At 37.9% G+C, this 18,915-nt stretch overlaps 1 protein-coding gene across 17 annotated transcripts; it reads left to right on the top strand.

Moving 5' to 3' along the window:
* Positions 1-3,111: 3,111 nt before the first annotated feature.
* Positions 3,112-17,995, top strand: LOC144569195 (uncharacterized). 17 transcript variants are annotated; one of them, XR_013516016.1, is made up of 14 exons: positions 3,112-3,459; positions 3,594-3,758; positions 4,382-4,441; positions 4,569-4,628; positions 4,879-4,962; positions 6,107-6,207; positions 6,445-6,475; positions 6,823-6,937; positions 8,610-8,742; positions 9,019-9,070; positions 15,577-15,639; positions 16,048-16,116; positions 16,347-16,395; positions 16,766-17,995. XR_013516016.1 is itself a non-coding variant. In XM_078319418.1 (6 exons), the coding sequence occupies exons 1-6, from the start codon at positions 15,019-15,021 to the stop codon at positions 17,343-17,345; spliced, it is 384 nt and encodes a 127-aa protein (XP_078175544.1). In that variant the 3' UTR covers positions 17,346-17,995. The 17 variants fall into 17 exon arrangements, 1 of the variants encoding a protein (XP_078175544.1); XR_013516015.1 differs by lacking the exon at positions 8,610-8,742; XR_013516014.1 differs by lacking the exon at positions 8,610-8,742 and having other exon boundaries at positions 6,120-6,207; positions 6,445-6,937.
* The last annotated feature ends 920 nt before the right edge of the window (positions 17,996-18,915 follow it).

Here is an 18,915-nt window from a genome sequence, read left to right as displayed (position 1 = left end):
TTCGTTATTCGAGAAAACGTTTCGATCTCTGAGAAGTAACATCTCTCGTAATCTCGAAGTAGCACGAATCTCAGAGTAGTTAAGGCAACTTTTGAATTTATTAGAGAATGTTCGAGTTGGATTTGTATCGGCCCACAAATTTGGGCCATGAGTTATCTAGAAAACATTTTTATAGTACCGACTTATGAAGTTTGGGCCAAGAAGTTCCGGGACCATAGAGTTGTGCGGGGACAAAACGAAAAATGAAGGGATTGTTGTGCGGGGATAATGGATCGACAAAATTGGTATTAAAAAATTGAGTTCACTTCTTAATGATTAATACTTCAATGTGTTAGTGTTAACAGTTTACATATCAATGTTAAATACTCGCATTTTACCCGCATGATTTACTTGTCCAGTCATTATTTTTGTCATTTTGTGCGGGGTTTTTTGCGGGGTGGAGGGTGCGGGGACTGTTATCAGCGTCCTATTTTCCCTGCAATTTCCCAAGTTACCCGAGGGGATACAAATTCTTTAAACTCAATTCATATTCTATTTGGTATTTACTAATAATGAAAATTGTCGTGTCCACGACTTTCTCTAGTTGGTCCATCACGGACTATGACAAGCAAATTTTCCATTCGCTTTTTGCATAATCTTCGATTGCAAGTTCGGATTTCAGACAAGAACAAATCACAGCTAAAAGAAGATTAGCTTTCTTTCTCAACACAAGGAAAGTGTACGCCAGCAAAACAAGGCTGTAGGAGAGTATTTTAAATTTTCATGTTTCTAGGGTTGTTTCTGCTTATTTCCGTAGGTTACCTAATCAGATTTTTTTTATTATTATTACTGTAAGAGACATTCTGCTTATTATTAAGGACTTTTTCTCAAAAAAAAAGTTCAGATTTCAGATTTGTTTAATTGTTTGATTAGATTCTTACGGAGAACGTAGCTTACCTTCCAACTTTCTATATAAAATCCACCATCTCTGCATACTTGTTTGAATGACGCCAACAAATTGTTATTTTTTTTGTTTTTTAGAGTTTGGAAGCTTCCTCTAACACTCACACAGTCACACAGCTTTGATTTTTTTTTTTTTTTTAAAAAAAACTATTGCTGATTTCAGCCATACGATGTCCAACTTCAACAAGTCTCCTTTACCATTTGAAATGGAGAGCTCCATTTCAGCTCGTCCAACGTTTTTTTTTTTTTGTCTATGCAACTGTTCTTCATATTTTACAAAACTTACAAAACTTGACAAGGTCGTGGTCATAATTTTTACAAGAGTAGGCAAACAAAATTGCTGATGTGACTAGTTGATTGCGAAATAGGATAATTTAATCAATTCAAATTTTGCGTTGCCCGAAAATAAGCAACAATCTGATTATACATGAACATATACTCGATATTTAAAATCTAGAGATAGACAATTGCATGTTGTCTATTTCTGATTGAATGTGACTCTGCCACAGATTATAAGCTGAGAAGAGAGAAGAGCCCGATTTTTTTATATATATCCAAAAAATAACCAACTAGCTATTAAAATTGCAAAATTACTCAAACCGTTAACCAGTAACCGGACTCAAATCAATTTTCCGGTTAACCATTTCCCGGACCCTTTGAAATAGTCCGGTTAACCATTAACCGGAAATTTGATTTGTATTTTTTTTTTGTATTGAAATATTAGAAATATTGAATATATTTCTTTAAAAATAGATGGTATACAATATAATTTAATTTATTAGAAAGACTGCAACAAATAATCCGGATCAATATTTTTCAGGCCGGATTTTTCGCGGCTGTAAGAAAAATTAATATATTTATTTATGTGTTATTGGAAAAAAATAAAAATGCTTGGATTGTGAGTTATTGATCCCGGTTCAAAAGTCACTTCTAGGTAATCCAGAAAATATTGTGATATTTCTAGTACATTTAATTTATTAAAAGTTGTATCTATTTTTGAAAAAATAAATAAAAACTTTAATTTATTTAATGATTGTTTTTCAAAAATAATTCTCAAAATAGATACAACTTTTAATAAATTAAATGTACTAGAAATATCACAATATTTTCTGGATTACCTAGAAGTGATTTTTGAACCGGGATCAATAACTCACAATCCAAGCATTTTTATTTTTTTTCCAATAACACATAAAGAAATATATTAATTTTTCTTACAGCCGTGAAAAATCCGGCCTGAAAAATATTGATCCGAGTTATTTGTTGCAGTCTTTCTAATATATCAAATTATATTGTATTTCATCTATTTTTAAAGAAATATATTCAACATTTCTAATATTTCAATACAAAAATAAAAAAATAAAAAAATTTCTGTTTTAAAAAAAAACACAACTTAAAAAAAAAAAATACAAGTCCGGTTAACCATTAACCGGATTTTTTTATTATAAAAAAAATGAAAATATAACTTTCATGTTAATGGTTAACCGGATATACTGTTTTGAGTCCGGGAAACCATTAACCGGAAATTTGTCGAAAATCCGGTTATTGGATAACCAGTTTGGATAGTTTTTGAAATTTGTTCGGGATTTGGATATTTTTTTAAATTTTATTTATTTTTTTGGATATTAATAAAAAAATCGGGAGAAGAGCTCTGAAAAAAGAAGAAGGATATATTTGTCTTTTCAATTATAATTGCTTAAAAAATAACTTCTCATATGTCAATTCAAAACTAATTACTGTACTCCTCTCTCGAAATAAAATTTATCACATTTTTTATACCATGATTATGAAGAATAGTATGGAAGGGGTGTTAGAACTTAGAAACCAAATGAGGGTAATTTAGTAATTTTAGTCATCATCATGAGAATAATGATATATTAAATAAATTTTAATTGAGTATATTATATATTATTAAAGGGCAATGGGGGTTACTGTAGCTAGCAACAGTGCCACACTGTCTCCATTCCATCTGATTCATATCCTGTGCTTCATAGTTGTTTATATGATGTCATCTACTGTCACCATACGAAATCGCTCAATCTGCGCGGATCTCAGTTTCCATCCCGCCGTCGATTTCTGATACCTCCCTCCATTACCTCTTCCACGCGTGTCTCTCAGCTTGAGGCCGCGTGTTCACTCCATCTCTTCGCTCTCTTTTTCTGCTTCGGAGCTCCAATTTGTTCACAGAGAGCCCATCCTCTCGTCTCCTTCTCTGTCGCTGAGCAACGAGCCCCACCTCCGACCTCTCTCTCTGTTTGGCCGTCCTAGAGAGGGAACGAAGAAGCGTTCCCGCTCCATCTCTCCGCTCTCTTTTTCTGCTTCGGAGCTCCAATTTCTTCACAGAGAGCCCATCCTCCCGTCTCCTTCTCTGTCGCTGAGCAACGAGCCCCACACCTCCGACCTCTCTCTCTGTTTGGCCGTCCTAGAGAGGGAACGAAGAAGCGTTCCCGCTTCTTTCTCTGCTGCGATTTTCTCTCTTGATTTACCTACCGGTCACCTCACCCACGCTTCAATCATCTGGTAAGATTCTCCTTCGTTTCAAATCCGATTTCATCTCTCATTTCTATTCAACATTTCAGATGGTACTCTATGCCCAAATTGGTCAATTTTTATGAATTTGTAACTCTAATATTTTTCCTAATTTGAGGTTACAGGAGCTCCAATTTCTTCATTTCTCCCTTATGTTCCTCTGTTTTTCTTCATTCGGTCCTCCCCCGTCGAGGTTATTCTCCTCTTTTCCTCCTCCGCCGCCAACCTAACCTGACTGTTATCAACACTGTTCTTCTCTCCGTCTCCTCAGTATTCTTCTTCCTTATTCGGTAAGTTCCCCTCAACTATACCGGTGCACAGGTCCCACTTATGTCAGTAATTGCAAACATCCTTTGTAATGATTTCAATTGCTAATGCTTCCAACTCCATACATCAGAATTGTTCAGCAACATTTCCCACGCCAACTATCTCTGCCAGTATTTCGCACTTCCCACCTGCTTCAAATATATATTTTTTACTTGTACTCTCACCATCAGCAGGTAGTACCAGTGGGTCAACAACTGTGTTGTCAATTTGGTACTCCTTGGTTTATTTCAAACAAAGTGGAAGAATATTGACACATTTTTCATTATTGTTATTTTCTTGTCTTCCCACAGAAATTGTACGATATTAATTCGAAAATGGAATTTAAGACCAATTTTTATTTTCCCCAAACCTTCTTACCATTCCTTACATATTTACAAAATTATGTCCAATATACACCTCGTAACCGAAAGTTCCCAAATCCCCCCCCCCCTCTAATTTTATTCTTCTGGGTTTGGTGTTCATTCACTGAAGACCACTCCATTCAGAGCTGACCCGCATTTTATATTACTGTTGCATTTGTGGAAACATTGTTCAATTGTTCATTAAAGCACAATCAAGCATGTTTCATGATGCTTTCCTTTACCAGGTGACAGAAACAACTAATATTATTGATGGAGCTTTCAGGAAACTTACCGAACCCAATTTGGTACGTTGCTTCTTCTATTGTTTCTTACTTGTCCCGTATTGTATGATATCATTGAATTTGTCAAAACTTCGTTCAAATATTCATCAAATCACATTGAATCATGTTTGCTGATGCTTTTATTATCCAGGTGAAAGAAACAAATGAGAATCTCGATGGAGTTGTGATGAAATTTTATGCTCCCACTTTTGTAAGTTACTTTCCCTTTTTTTTTTTTGAGGTTGAGATTTTATGACACGTACTATAACTAAAAAAATAAAAAATATGGCTTTGCTCCATAAACCATATTATTAGTAGGCAACCCATTCCAAGCCTGTCTTTTCCCAAAGCTTGCCAAGAAGAATATTTCTTCCTAGATAGCCATTTGAAATGTTAACGTCAATGATTTATGAGAAGTACTAATCTAATGTTGATGCCTTAATTTTTACCTTCGGACCCAGCAAAATTTGAACTCGCAAGAAAAGAGGAAGATATTGAACTGAGGTCAGGCCGACAAGACCACAAGGTTGTGAAGATACTGGCAGGTACATTGTTTAGCTACAGAGAAATGCTTCCTCCATATTCTACCTAAAAATTTGAGGTTGACATATATATCAAACTTTTCAAATTTCAACTTGTCGATGTGCAATATTTCTACCAATTAAATGTTCCCCAGAAGGAATGGATGGCTTCTACAGAAACCTAAATTTACATAGCCATCACATTCAAAATGTTACATAATTTTAACCTCATTTACTCTGTTGTACTTAATGTTATATGTAGAGCAATTTACTCTTCAGAACACAGTCTGTACCTGTTTTATTTGTGTTGGTGTTTGTCTGCTGGAAACTTCCTTTTGAATTTCTTCAATTGCTCATTCTTTCCTCTTTTTATCGTAACTCTCTTCATGATTTTCAACTTTCGTATTATTTTTTCCGATGAGCTGCTTTCTACCTTGTATTGCATTTCTTCTTAAGATTAATTTTGCTTTCTCCAGATTAAGATGTAGTCTCCAAATAGTACAACATTTAATATGTTGCTTACTCAGGCCCTTTTGTTTCTCAAATTTTGACACCTTTCGGTTAAAATCTCCTGCTTTCTACCTTGTATTGCATTTCTTCTTAAGATTATTTTTTTTTTCCAGATTAAGATATAGTCTCCAAATAGTATAGCATTTAATATGTTGCTTACTTAGGCCCTTTTGTTTCTCAAATTTTGACACCTTTCAGTTAAAATCTCCCGTTTATTAAATCTTGACACCTTTTCTCTCTTAAATTTTGCACACCCTCGGTAAGGTAAATTTCCCTCTTGTAGAAATATTCGTACATACAGGGTTGTACAGAACTTCGGCCATGAGTCTCCAGTATTGCGCTTTTCCTGTTTATATTATGTTCATTCTGGTCAGATATTATGTATCTGCCGGTTCTGCATTTACCATGAAAATACTTCTGTGTGAAATAGCTTCTGTACCAATTGTTGGTAGTTCTACTTGCCTAATGCTACCTTATATTGTTCTTTTAGCCTTTGTACTGGTAAGCCTAATGCTATCTGTCATATATGAATCAAGAGTTCAGGATTCAAAACTGTTCTGTAACCAATATTATAATATTTGCGCTTGCTTTGGATGTGGAATTTATTTGAATTTTGTAACTATTGATGACTCTTCTTATTTTATTTGACTAAATGTAGTGGAATTATATAGGATTTGATATCAACCTATGGGCCCTTCGATTAGGAGCACTTAATTTGCTTAACTTACTGCTTCACCTACTTATTACCACATTTCCCTGGTACTAAAAAAGAATTGTGTTATTCCTAATCATTATTTGCTCAAAATTACATTTCCCTGGTACTAAAAAAGAATTGTGTTATTCCTAATCATTATTTGCTCAAAATTATTTCTTGCAGGTATCCAGGAACATAAGTTAAATCAGATTTTGTTAGCCATAATTAAGTGCGAGTAAAAAAAATCGCTAATTTGTTTCAGTTTCTTGCATTTCTTCCAATGTGTTGTTTAACTGTAATAGGTCATGGAGAGCAGCTGCTGCGTCATTTCCGGTTATCTTTGACTGAAACTTTCCACTTCAAACTTTTAAATTATGTGAACATTAGTATTTTCATATTTTTACAAAGACTATTTTTTTTGCCATTACCACCATATTTAAACCTACATGTCAAAATTTACAAAGCACTATTGGTTTCCACTATCATCATATTTGTACTTACATGTTACAATTTCGTCCAGCTCAACTTGCTTTAATTTAGGCCAACTTAACTTAATTTCATGGCAACCATGTCATGGATGTGCTTCGGCATATTTCCTCAATGAGAATCTAACGAAATTTTTACCTTCAAGTTTAAGATCATTACATTAGTAAATGCAAATTAGTATCTTCATTTCTCAGGTTGATACAATCTGCTTATAGCCGATCACAGGTTGACGTAAGCTGGGAAAATCTGACCTATATTGAATTGGTGCTGATAAGCTTTATCCAAATCTCAAATAGGAAGCATCATCAGGTAAACGTTCTTATTCCTTCATATTCTTCCCTTCATCCTTTCGGATTTCAAATGAAATTGGATCAGTGTTCTTGATTGTTACATTCAGGCTTCGTGAGTTTTTTCTTCTAGGGGTGTAAACAAATCAGATATTATCCGATGTCGTCTGGATCCAAATCCAAAAAATTACTTATATTATTAAATTACATATTTATACCAATAATTTATTAACATCATATCAATGGTTTAAATAGCGTTTATCGCGAAATAGCGTACGGGTTAAAAAAATCGCGCTATGCTCAAATAGCGGCGCTATAGCGCGGAATAGCGCGCTATAGCGGCACTATTTGGGCATAGCGCCATAGCTTTTTTGGTCGGAAAACGCTATAGCGCCGCTATAGCGCGCTATTTAAAACACTGCATCATATACATATATATTTCTATGAATAATATAACACTATGACATGATTAGTGACTAATATTTTAATAATATTAAATATATTGTGTAACCAACAAACTTATTATAAAAAATATTAAATTTAATTTATAAATGAAACATTATATTTAGATGTTATTCTTTCCTAGAATATACATTAGTAATTTATCTTTAATTATATGAATTATATTCATACTTCATCCGTATCTGTCCGATATCAGATCCATATCCGTAGCGTTTAATACCCGATCCATATCTGTATCTGAAAAATCATGATGAATAAGGATACGGTTTGATCACCATCCGATCCGTATCCGACTATTTACACTCCTAACTGCACATAAACCGGATCAATATTGTTTAGTCGGATTTTTCGAGGTTGTAAGAAAAATTAAAATATTTCTGTGTGTTATTGAAAAATAAAAAAAAATTAATATGAGTTATTAATTCCGGTTCAAAAGTCATTTCTAGATAAATACATAAAATATTGTGGTCCTTCTAGTATATTTAATTTCTAAAAAGTTATCTATTTTGATTTTTTTTTTAAATTATCAAGACAAAATGAATGTTATTAAATTTTTTCTAAAAATAGATACAACTTTTTAGAAATTAAATGTATTACAAGGATCACAATATTTTATGTATTACCTAGAAGTGATTTTTGAACCGAGGTCAATAACTCAGATTCAAAATATTTTTATTTTTTTCCAATAACACAGAAATAAATATTTTAATTTTTCTTACAGCCTCAAAAAATCCGGCATAAAAAATATTGATCAGGATTATTTGTTGTAATCCTTCTTATAAATCAAATTATTTAGTATTGCATCTATTTTGAAAGAAATATATAAAATATTTCTAATATTTTAATACAAAAAATCATAATATTTTCTAAAACAAATATATATATTTGATCTCAACCGGCCATTTTTTGACCGGTTCCAATTCACCATTGTGAAGACGTTTGTCATTTAAAAATTTCAAAAAATCACAAATTTTTGCTATCATTTACTAAGTCCACCCAATGAAGACAAATCTCAGATGTATTCGTGTTATTTTGTTTACTTAATTGACATTAACCCTTCAATTTTAAATTATGTCCCACTGATTCCTACTCGTATATGTGTAATTTCTTCTATTTTTTCCATTTCACCCCTTCGTCTGCTGCAATGAAAATAGTCAGGTCGTATATGCTTACTCAATTCGATGCATTTCCAAATTAAATTCCAATCTCCATTACATACCTCATTGTTTCAGATATCATCTCTTTGGTATAAAAATATGTTTTTCCTCCAAAAAAATGCATAATCGCAAATCTCCAATATTGGCATTCCTATACTGCGCGAATAGACGGATCGGTATGCCTACCTATCACTGTTCCATCTACGAGGTTTTCACTCTCCCTCTTTCTCTTCCTTTGTCATTTTATGTTTTATTTCTATTTTCAATGCAAGTGAAAGTTGACCTCCAATGTAATATCTCCGCCCTATGAATATGACTAACACTGGATGCAACTTCCCATTTAGTAGTTTACATCACCCTTACCTTCCATTTATTTTCTTATCTATTGAAATGTGTACAACATTTTCACCGTCTAACTATCCTTGGTTCGATTGCCAAATTCCTTACTAACCCATCCCTCATTATATTATCATGTTCATTGCAGGTCATCCATCATTAAGGACTACACCGCTCTTCGTACTGTATATCCATTAAAAGTGAGTTCTCTCTCTCATTTTACGCGTCCTACATATTGTTTCAATTGACAAAGAGGAAATGGTTCTAAAATGAATTCTAATTGATTCCATTGTTCCTTTGGGCCTATATAGGCGGTACATTTTGCATACACAACCCTACAACTTCTATAATACCTTTCTTGCCTATATAACCTTACAACTCTCATAATACGATAAACATACATAATTCTCAACACTCCCCCTCAAGATGGGCAAAAGATATCCTTCAAGCCCATCTTGTCACAAAACCTATCTAGATCTATCGAGCTAAGTCCTTTGGTGAGGCAGTCAGCTACTTGATCTCTAGTAGCTACATGACTCAGCTCCAATAGTCCACCCTCTAGCTTTTCCTTTATGAAGAACCTATCGATCTCCACATGCTTGGTTCTGTCATGCTGCACAGGGTTGTTGGCAATGCTAATCGCGGACTTGCTATCGCACCACAATTTCATCTTAGCTCCGTTATCCACCTTGAGTTCTTCCAACAACCTCTTCAGCCACACCATCTCAGCAACTGCCAATGCCATAGCCCTGTACTCGGCTTCTGCTGTCGATCTCGCAACAACTGGCTGCTTCTTGCTCTTCCAAGAGACCAAGTTGCCCCCTACAAACATGCAGTAGCCAGCTGTGGACCTCCTGTCATCAAGAGAACTAGCCCAATCCGAGTCACAATAGCCCTCAATGTTCATGTGCCCATTCTGCCTGAAAATCAAGCCCTTTCCTGGTGCACTCTTCAGGTACCTCAGAATGTGATACACTGCGTCCATATGGCCCTTCCTAGGGTCATGCATGTAGCGGCTCACCACGCTCAATGCAAATGAGATATCGGGACGAGTGTGGCTCAAATAGATCAATCTGCCTACCAGTCTCTGGTACCTCTCACGATCAACCTGTTCTCCTGTCTCTGCACTTATTTTGGCCTTCACATCGATTGGAGAAACCACAGGCTTGCACCCCAACATGCCTGTTTCAGTGAGCAAGTCTAGGACATACTTCCTTTGGGATAGAACAATTCCCTCTGCTCCACGAGCCACCTCAATTCCAAGGAAGTACCTAAGCAGTCCCAGATCCTTCACCTCGAATTCCTTCCCCAATCTTGCCTTCAACTGTGCAATCTCCCCCTCGTCATCCCCGGTAATGATCATATCATCAACATACACAGCTAACATAGTAATGTGACCGCCATGTTGTCGAAAGAACACCGTGTGGTCTGCATTGATCTGCTAGTAGCCCATGCCTACCATAGTCTTCCTGAACCTATCAAACCAGGCCCGAGGGGATTGCTTCAACCCATACAGCGACTTCTTGAGCCTGCACACCTTACCCACTGTCTGGTTCGTGCCAAACCCTGATGGTATCTCCATATACACCTCCTCTAATAAGTCACCATGAAGAAACGCATTTTTCACGTCGAGTTGGTGTAACTTTCATCCTCCATTCGCTACCATGGAAACCAGTGTCCTCACTGTGCTCATCTTCGCCACAGGTGCAAAGGTCTCATCATAGTCGATTCCATAGGTCTGACTGTACCCCTTCGCTACCAACCGAGCCTTGTAGCATTCAACCAGACCCTCAGGATTCTGTTTCACTGTAAAGACCCACTTGCATCCAACTGCCCTCTTGCCTGGTGGTAGTGACACGAGCTCCCAGGTTCTGTTCTTCACAAGGGCCTCGAGCTCTTCTAACATGGCTGCTTTCCACTTCGGATCTTCTTTAGCAACCTGCCAACACTTAGGGATAGAGACAATGTCTAATGATGCAATGAATGCTCCATGTACAGGTGATATGTGTGAGTAAGAGACAAACTGGGCAATGTCATGTGGGAAACCATACCGGTCAGGAGGAATGTCTGCATTCTCGCGAGAAGTCCTCCTTACCGATAAGGGAGTGGGAGGAGTAGAGAGAGGAATCATATCACCTGTGTATTCTGGGTCTGAGGTGGATGGTGAAGGTGTCTCAAGAGTCGGAGCGGGCAGGGACAAGAGACTTGGCACAATAGTAGGCACTGTAGGCACGGTTCCCTCATTCTGCTTCTTTCTCCTCACATACACTTCACTATATCTCGACTCCCCCTGAGCCTGAGTTCCACCACCCTCGGACTCAATCCTCTCAACTTCTGGCTCAACTCTAGCCGAAGTCTCCTTTTCCGGCTCAATCACAGCCTCTTTGAGCATGGGGCAACCAATACCACCCACACTCACCATCCTCCTCTCACCATCACCACTACTCTCCTCCTCTCGCCTCATACCTCCTGTATCGAGCAAGCTTTCAAATGGTGATGTTGCTTCTGAGGAGTAGTATGGTTCAAGCTCGTGAAAAGTAACATCCATACTCACAAACATTCGCCTCTCAACTGGACTCCAGCACGCATACCCCTTTTGAGTGGCTGAGTATCCCACAAAGATACACCTCACGGCCCTTGGATCAAGTTTTTCCACATTGGGTCTGTTGTCATGTACAAAGCACACACACCCAAAAGTTTTGAGAGGAAGAATATCTCCATTCTTACCTGTCAGCATCTCAATTGGAGACTTCCAATCCAATACCCGTGAGGGTATCCTATTGATCAAATAGGCTGCTGTCAGAACTGCTTGCCCCCACAAGTGCTTTGGGACTTTCATCGAAATCATCATACTCCGAGTTACCTCAAGGAGATGTCTGTTCTTCCGTTCCGCTACCCCATTCTGCTCTGGTGTGTATGGACATGTGTTCTGATGCTGTATCCCCTGAGATGACAAGTATTCCCCAAATGCCTTATTAGTGTACTCTGTCCCATTGTCAGACCTCAATACTTTCACAACTGCACCATATTGAGTCTGAACCATTTTGTGAAAATCTTTAAAGCAAGCAAGCACATCACTCTTATTTTTCATCAAGTAAAGCCAAGACACACGAGAAAAACAATCAATAAAAGACACAAAGTATTTAAATCCATTCAAGGTAGTTGTAGGACAAGGTCCCCATACATCCGAATGAATCAAATCAAAACTACAAGGCTTCCTACTCCCAGAGCTAACATAAGAGTTTCTGGTGTGCTTGCCCAACTCACACGCATCACACACCAATTTTTCTTTATTCGCCTTTTCAAATAAAGACTGATACATCCTACTCAAAACTGGAAACGAAGAGTGACCCAATCGCCTATGATGGAGCATCAGTAGGTCTTCCACACTTCTCTCAACAATGGATGAGAGGGCCGAGCTCATACCCTCTTTATCCATGTACCACAGTCCTCTATGCATTGTGCCAGTTCCAATCTCCTTGCCCGTCCCCTTCTCTCGGAAGATCACCTTGGGATTATCAAACAAAACAACACAGTTTAGTTGTGAGATAATGACACTTATAGATAGGAGATTCACAGGAAAAGCAGGAGCATGCAAAACATTAGAAAAAGTCAAAGTGTTTGTACATTTCACTGTACTCTTACCAACCACCGGCTGGGCCGTACCATCGGCTGTCCGGATGCTCTCTGGTACCGCTAAGTGAGTATAGGAAGAGAACTCCTTAGCAGCACCAGTCACATGGCGAGATGCACCGGAATCGACTATCCAATCTGATGATCTAGCGATGGATCTAGAGGAAAGAGCAAGTATATCACTAGTACCTGTAGTTGAGTAAGCAACAGAGGCAAAATTACCCCTGACATCAGAAGGGGAGGAGGTGGATGCATCATCGCGCACACTCTTCCCATCACCTGTCGGTCTCTGCCTGTTCTTGAGCCCCTGAGAATAGGCCTCCACAAGTGCCTGATCCTCATCTGACAAGCCCACACCAGCTTCTTCTTCCCCCTCAGCAACCATCAGATGTGCCCGGTTGCCTCTTCCACCTCTTCGGCCTCCACGACCGCGACCACGACTCCCATACTGCCCCCTTCCACCTGTGTCTCTCTCCTTTGGTGGCTTAGGGCAAGCCTGCCTCAGGTGACCTACCTCACCACAGTTGTAGCACTGTCGAGTCTCACTTCTGTACCCAGTGTTACCTGAGTTGGAGATCGCTAGTGCTGACCTCACTCCTGGAGACCCCCCTGTCCCAGCCTGTAATCCCATACGGCTCTCCTCCTGTATCATTGCCGAGATCGCCTCATCCAGTGAGGGGATCTTCGACATGGCTAGCAACATAGCGCTCCTCTGCTCGAATGCTGAGTCCAAATGCCTCAGAAAGTGCATAGTTCTTCTCTGAACATCTCTCACACCCTTCTTGCAATTTGGATCCAAACAGCACTCAGCAGGAGAGAAGTGGTCGTAATCTGCCCACAGTCGCTCCAGATCTGCGGCATACTCTCCAATCGACCTACCTCTCTGTGCTACCTCCTCGATCTCTCTCTCAATCTGAAACACCCTCATGTTGTTGTCAATCCCCGCATAGATCCGCATCAACTTCCCCCAAACCTCACTCACGTCCTCTATTGCATCAACTGTCTTGGCAACAGAGGCATTCATCGAGTTTAGGAGCCAAGTGTGCAGCATACTATTGGTAGACCTCCACACACTGTACTCAGCTGAATCCTTTGCTGGTACTTCCATCTCACCCGTGATATACCCATCCACGTTCTTCCCTACCAGAGCTCTCTTAACTCGACGCGACCAGCTCAAATACGAGGCTAGCCCATCCAGTTTTATGTCCACAGACTGAAGCTCCAACTTCTGCGACTTCGGCTTGCTTTCCACAGGAGCTTGGCTCACGGCCAACGCTCGCACCATGATAGCAAGCTCATCAGGAGTCAGCTTCGCGCAAGCCTTCGTGAACGGGTTCTCAATCTCCCCTTCTGACATTGATCCGACTTAGATCTACGCCTCACGTATTATTCTAAGTCCGAATCACCTCTACAAAATCAAGTTCTTGACACTTCTTGACCCGATTTAGATCCACATCCACATCATCTCCCCCTTTCTTTCTCTTCCTCTTGTCCCGATCTTGATTTAGCGCATCAAGACTCGAGCTTAAACCCAATCAAACCCAACCAAGAACCCGCTTCTCGGGTACCGTGGGATTTAGGCCTCCCACGCCGGCCAAATCAACACTCGGAACCTACCTTTGGTGGCTGGCCGGCCCTAGAAGTGGTGGCACGGCCTAGAAAAGAGGAAAAAACAGCCAAAGAGAAGAGAAAGAAAAGATGGCTGGTGGTCAAGGCGGAGCTAGGCGGAGCTACAGTGCTGCTCGGCCAAGAGAAAGGGAAGGCGGAGCAGAGAGAGAGAGAGGAGCAGCGGATCTAGAGCTGGACGGCGGATCTAGGTCAGAGAAGCCTAGATCATGGCAGTGGCGATAGAACTAGGGCGGGGCGGAGCTCGGCGGCCGGACGGAGCTCAGGCCGTGACCAGGAGGGTCAGGCGACCTGAAAGGAGAGAGGCGGAGCTCAGGCAGTCGGGCGGAGCTGGGCGGAGGTGGCTCTGCCTTGAATCTGTGAAATCGCGGTTACTGTAGCGCTACAGTAGCGATTTTAGGGTTTCGTTTTTTTCAGCTCTGATACCAAATTGACAAAGAGGAAATGGTTCTAAAATGAATTCTAATTGATTCCATTGTTCTTTTGGGCCTATATAGGCAGTACATTTTGCATACACAACCCTACAACTTCTATAATACCTTTCTTGCCTATATAACCCTACAACTCTCATAATACGATAAACATACATAATTCTCAACAGTTCCTCAACCACCCATCATGATTCTTGACCATGTTGCCTGCCAACAGTAAATTTGATTTGCTATTTACTTTCTACATGTGCGTATTTCAACCTTCACATATTATATTCCTCCAGTTTGCGTACAATACCTTCCCACCTCACTTTGTATTGGCACGATGAAGAGACGCCCCACTTCCCACTATCCATCGTCATCAACAGCTTTCCCCGAGATGCCGAGCTCCAGTGAATTGATAGTCGGCACATTCCTCCCCTTTTCTGATTTCAATATTTATCTCATTTTCCCCAGCCATGTTGGGTTTCCTCCACTATTCATGCGGCTCGGTTTTCCCAGGGTTGGGCGTTGCCATTGCTTCAGAATCTCCCTTCTTACTCAACTTCAAGTGCGTAACTTTTTCTGATTCCAATAATTAGTGGGGTTCATTTAGGACGGGTTAAACATCACGTATCAATAACCAGCTGCATTCAATTATGTAAATTGATAGTTTAATTCTTTCACCCTACATAAAAATAACTCCAAAATCCCATTATAGTTTTGTATACATGTACTCCACTTGACATAGAACAAGATCAATGGGCAAACAAACAATTATAGCATCATTCATATTGTCCCAATCTCAACAATTTCCATATTGCCATTCAATTCTGTAAATTGATATTTTAATCCTTCCTCTAGCTGGTATGATCTGTTTAAAGCTTAGTAATTTTCACACCTACTTCACTATTTGGCAACAAAATCGACTCAGTCAGTAAAATTGATAGTCGGCACAGTTTCACCCTGTTCTAATTTAACTGTTTATCTCCTTTTTTTTTCCTCACTACCTTGGTTTTCGTCCACTATCTATGAAGCTCGGTTTTGCCGGGATTGGGTACTGCCATCTATTCAGCTTCTCCCATCTTACTCAAACTCAGGTGCGTAAATTTTGTTCCTCCCCAATTTCTCCTCCTATTGATTACTAACTTAGCATCTGTACTGCTTGTCAAACCTCCATTCCATTTAGGTTCTGTAGTTCGTACGAGTTTGATTTATGGTTTCTGAGTATCAGTTTCTCCCTCTATTTGTTCATTAATGTTTTCGCATTGTGACGTCCTTTCATTGTTACAGAAGCCATCTGATCTAGGAAGTGGTTTACACAATTGGCTCAGATTATAGCATTTGCTTCAAAGAAATGGAAAATTATAGGGTCTAGACTGAAAAAATATGAGCCAAATGAGGGTAAAATATGAGTTATTTTCTGTAGTGCTCACTGTTTTCATTTCATTAGAATTGCATTTCACACACGCATTTCACTCTTTTGAAAAAAAAAACACTGTATGCAGCGATCAAGGACCATGTTGGCCAGCACAAGAAGCATCATTTAAGATTCTAGGAGAAACCCTCCAGGCAAGGTCAAAATTTTCCGAAATTGTGTTAGTACCATTTGTAGAATTCCACCTATACATATACTATGTTGATACATTACCAAAAATCTTCATTGGAAGGATATAGTAATATGGTACCTGGATGCAACAGATAATACTAAGAATATTTACCAGCCATGAGACAACCTTCAATGCTGTAATTAACAATTTATTTTCCTCCTTAATTTTATCTTTTTTTTTATTTTCAACTTGCGCAGAAACAGTCTCCAAGTAGGAGCAACTTCATTGTCGAATGTTAGCTTGAAGGTATAGTGTCTTCTAAGTTTAATTTGCAAGGTACTTTTCTCATGGTACTGTGTGTGTGGATATGACAATCAAATGTAAAGATTATAATGAACGTAACCCGAGACTGAGAACAGAAGCTCACTGCTTTTCTGTTTTCTTTTGGTTTTATCTTTATGTCCTGGCAATTGACATAGCTTTTAAAAAATTTAAAAGCGACTGACATACTGCTGCATGTATCAAGCCTTACAATCTCATATAATATTTTTTATTAATCCTTCTACACTCATCATGCAATTTTTTATTGTTATAGAATACAACCTCATGTAACTGGAAAGGTGCATTGGGCTAAAGTTTATTTATTGTGAATACAATAGCATTGGTCGTTTTGCAGATTGAGGCTTACAACACCGGCGGAGTTGTGAAAGTGCTCGGAGGTGCCATAGAGGTGCCATCAAGAAAAACAAGAAAACCGTGCCCACAACTTACAGGTAACGCTTGATATTTCCAAAGGAAGAAATTGATTTCTTCAAGTTTTGGATTGATGTAGTAATGGAACTATACGGGATTTATAACATTGGGTAGAGGAGATGAGGTGTGTGCCAGTAATAACTAATGTTAGAAACCAGTTGTACCAAATAGATGCATGTCTTAGTAAATTATACACAAGGGGCGAGATTATCAACTTTGGTAAAAGGGAAAATGCAAAGCAAAAAAAATACATCTCATTTATCAATTATTGATTCTATTTGGACTGGTTATCTTAATGTATCAGGACAAATGATAAGAAAGTGTTCAGGTGCGCCGATTAATCAGTTTGTAACAAAATATATACTGTTAATTATGACTGATTCTACTTATTACGATTGTTGTCAAGTTATGTACTTGATAACCTAAAATTTGGTGGAAATGGACAATCCATAACAAGAAATATATATTTCACATTAACATGAAATATAGGGATTATGATGTAACAAACGTGGACTACCTTAAGCATTCTCAACAAACCCCAAAATACTGATCGGTACACGCTTCCTGTTTTAATGCAAAATTCAATTTACTTTATTTCGTTTAATTTATATTATGTGACTTTTTGTACATGCTTTTTGCTTATTGGTAACATTTGTATTTTTCTTCCTGGAACGAGTCTATTCCTCGAAGTATTCCTGGAAGTGTGGAGAGTATTTTCAAACCTTGGGAGCAAGTCCTTACATCACTGGAATAATGTGTGCAGAAAGCTATGAATGGTTAGCTCCTTTAAAATGAAATAGTATGAAATCTTGGAATCAACTCGTACCTTAATTATCTCCTGTACCAATTCTCTTTGTTGCTATACCAATTACCAAAACTTGTCAGGAGTCTTTCTTTGGTCTTCCGATATTCTTAAGATCAAATTGTGTTGCTTCTATTCACATCTAATTGCATATCAACTTGAGTTGGATCATTTTGATACAGGTCCAGTGCAGCTTTGGTTAAAGGGTTGGATATATTGTTGTTTGCTTCTTTTTTCTTAATTGTACTGTTGGAAATATATTTTACTTAGTTGTTACTATCTCTTAGATATAGAATTCCTTGTATAGATCAAAGTAACAAAATTTTTAAAAAATGTTGAATATTCGGTATATATTTGATGTGTTCATGTTTGACTTGCAAATCATGGAAAATAATACCATATGATATTTTAAGATTTACTGTCGCAGTGATTCTATGTACTTGCTTACATTTTTATTTTGTCAGATTTCGAGGGAAATATCTGCTACAGTAAGTAAACAAAATAATATAAAATAATATCGTCCATGTATACTAATACGTGTACACCAATATGTACTAAAAATGAAGTTGCAGCGGAGCCGTAACAATAACGCACCTAGCAAATAAAAAGCTGGACTTTTCACCAACTGTAAACTATGTTAATGTTGATTCATTATTGAATTAGTTTATATAATAGTGTCAACCACTTGGCCTCTTCAATTTCAATATTGTTCTTATGTAAGATAGTTATGTTCTCCATTTATTCTGCAATCTCTATTGTATGTATTTGTTGAATACGTTTACATATTTCACCATAATTTGAAACACTTCCTAATAGATTTACATGTTTACTGCATTATATCCAGAACTGTATATGTAAATATGTCCGTATTTAACTAAAAAATTGCCAGTGTACAAGAGTGCCTCAAATTATGATACTGCTTAGGAAGAATACCTACCCAAACAAACTACGTACGATATCGAACAACACAACATAGCAGTTGCGGCAAAGCCGCAACAGAGGTGACTAGTTCTAATTAAATGAAGAAAGAGGAAATATAAAAGGCTTTTAAGTTTTAAAGGAAAAAAAATATATTTTTTTAATTTTTGAGGAAAAAGTAAGTAGAATTTCTGATGGAAACAAAAGCAAATAACTCTAAAAAATTAACTATGTTAACTTTATAATTTTAGTTCAACGAGTGAATAAAAATTGCGCGGATTCACTGATAATTAATTAATTTGATAATCTTGACAACCATGATAATAATTTATATTTTTTAAAATTTGACGAAT

Source organism: Carex rostrata, chromosome 18, assembly GCF_964058835.1.
Source record: "Carex rostrata chromosome 18, lpCarRost1.2, whole genome shotgun sequence".
Taxonomy (NCBI): Eukaryota; Viridiplantae; Streptophyta; class Magnoliopsida; order Poales; family Cyperaceae; genus Carex; species Carex rostrata.
Note: the sequence above shows the minus strand (reverse complement) of the source record. Positions and strands in the feature narration are given on the sequence as shown.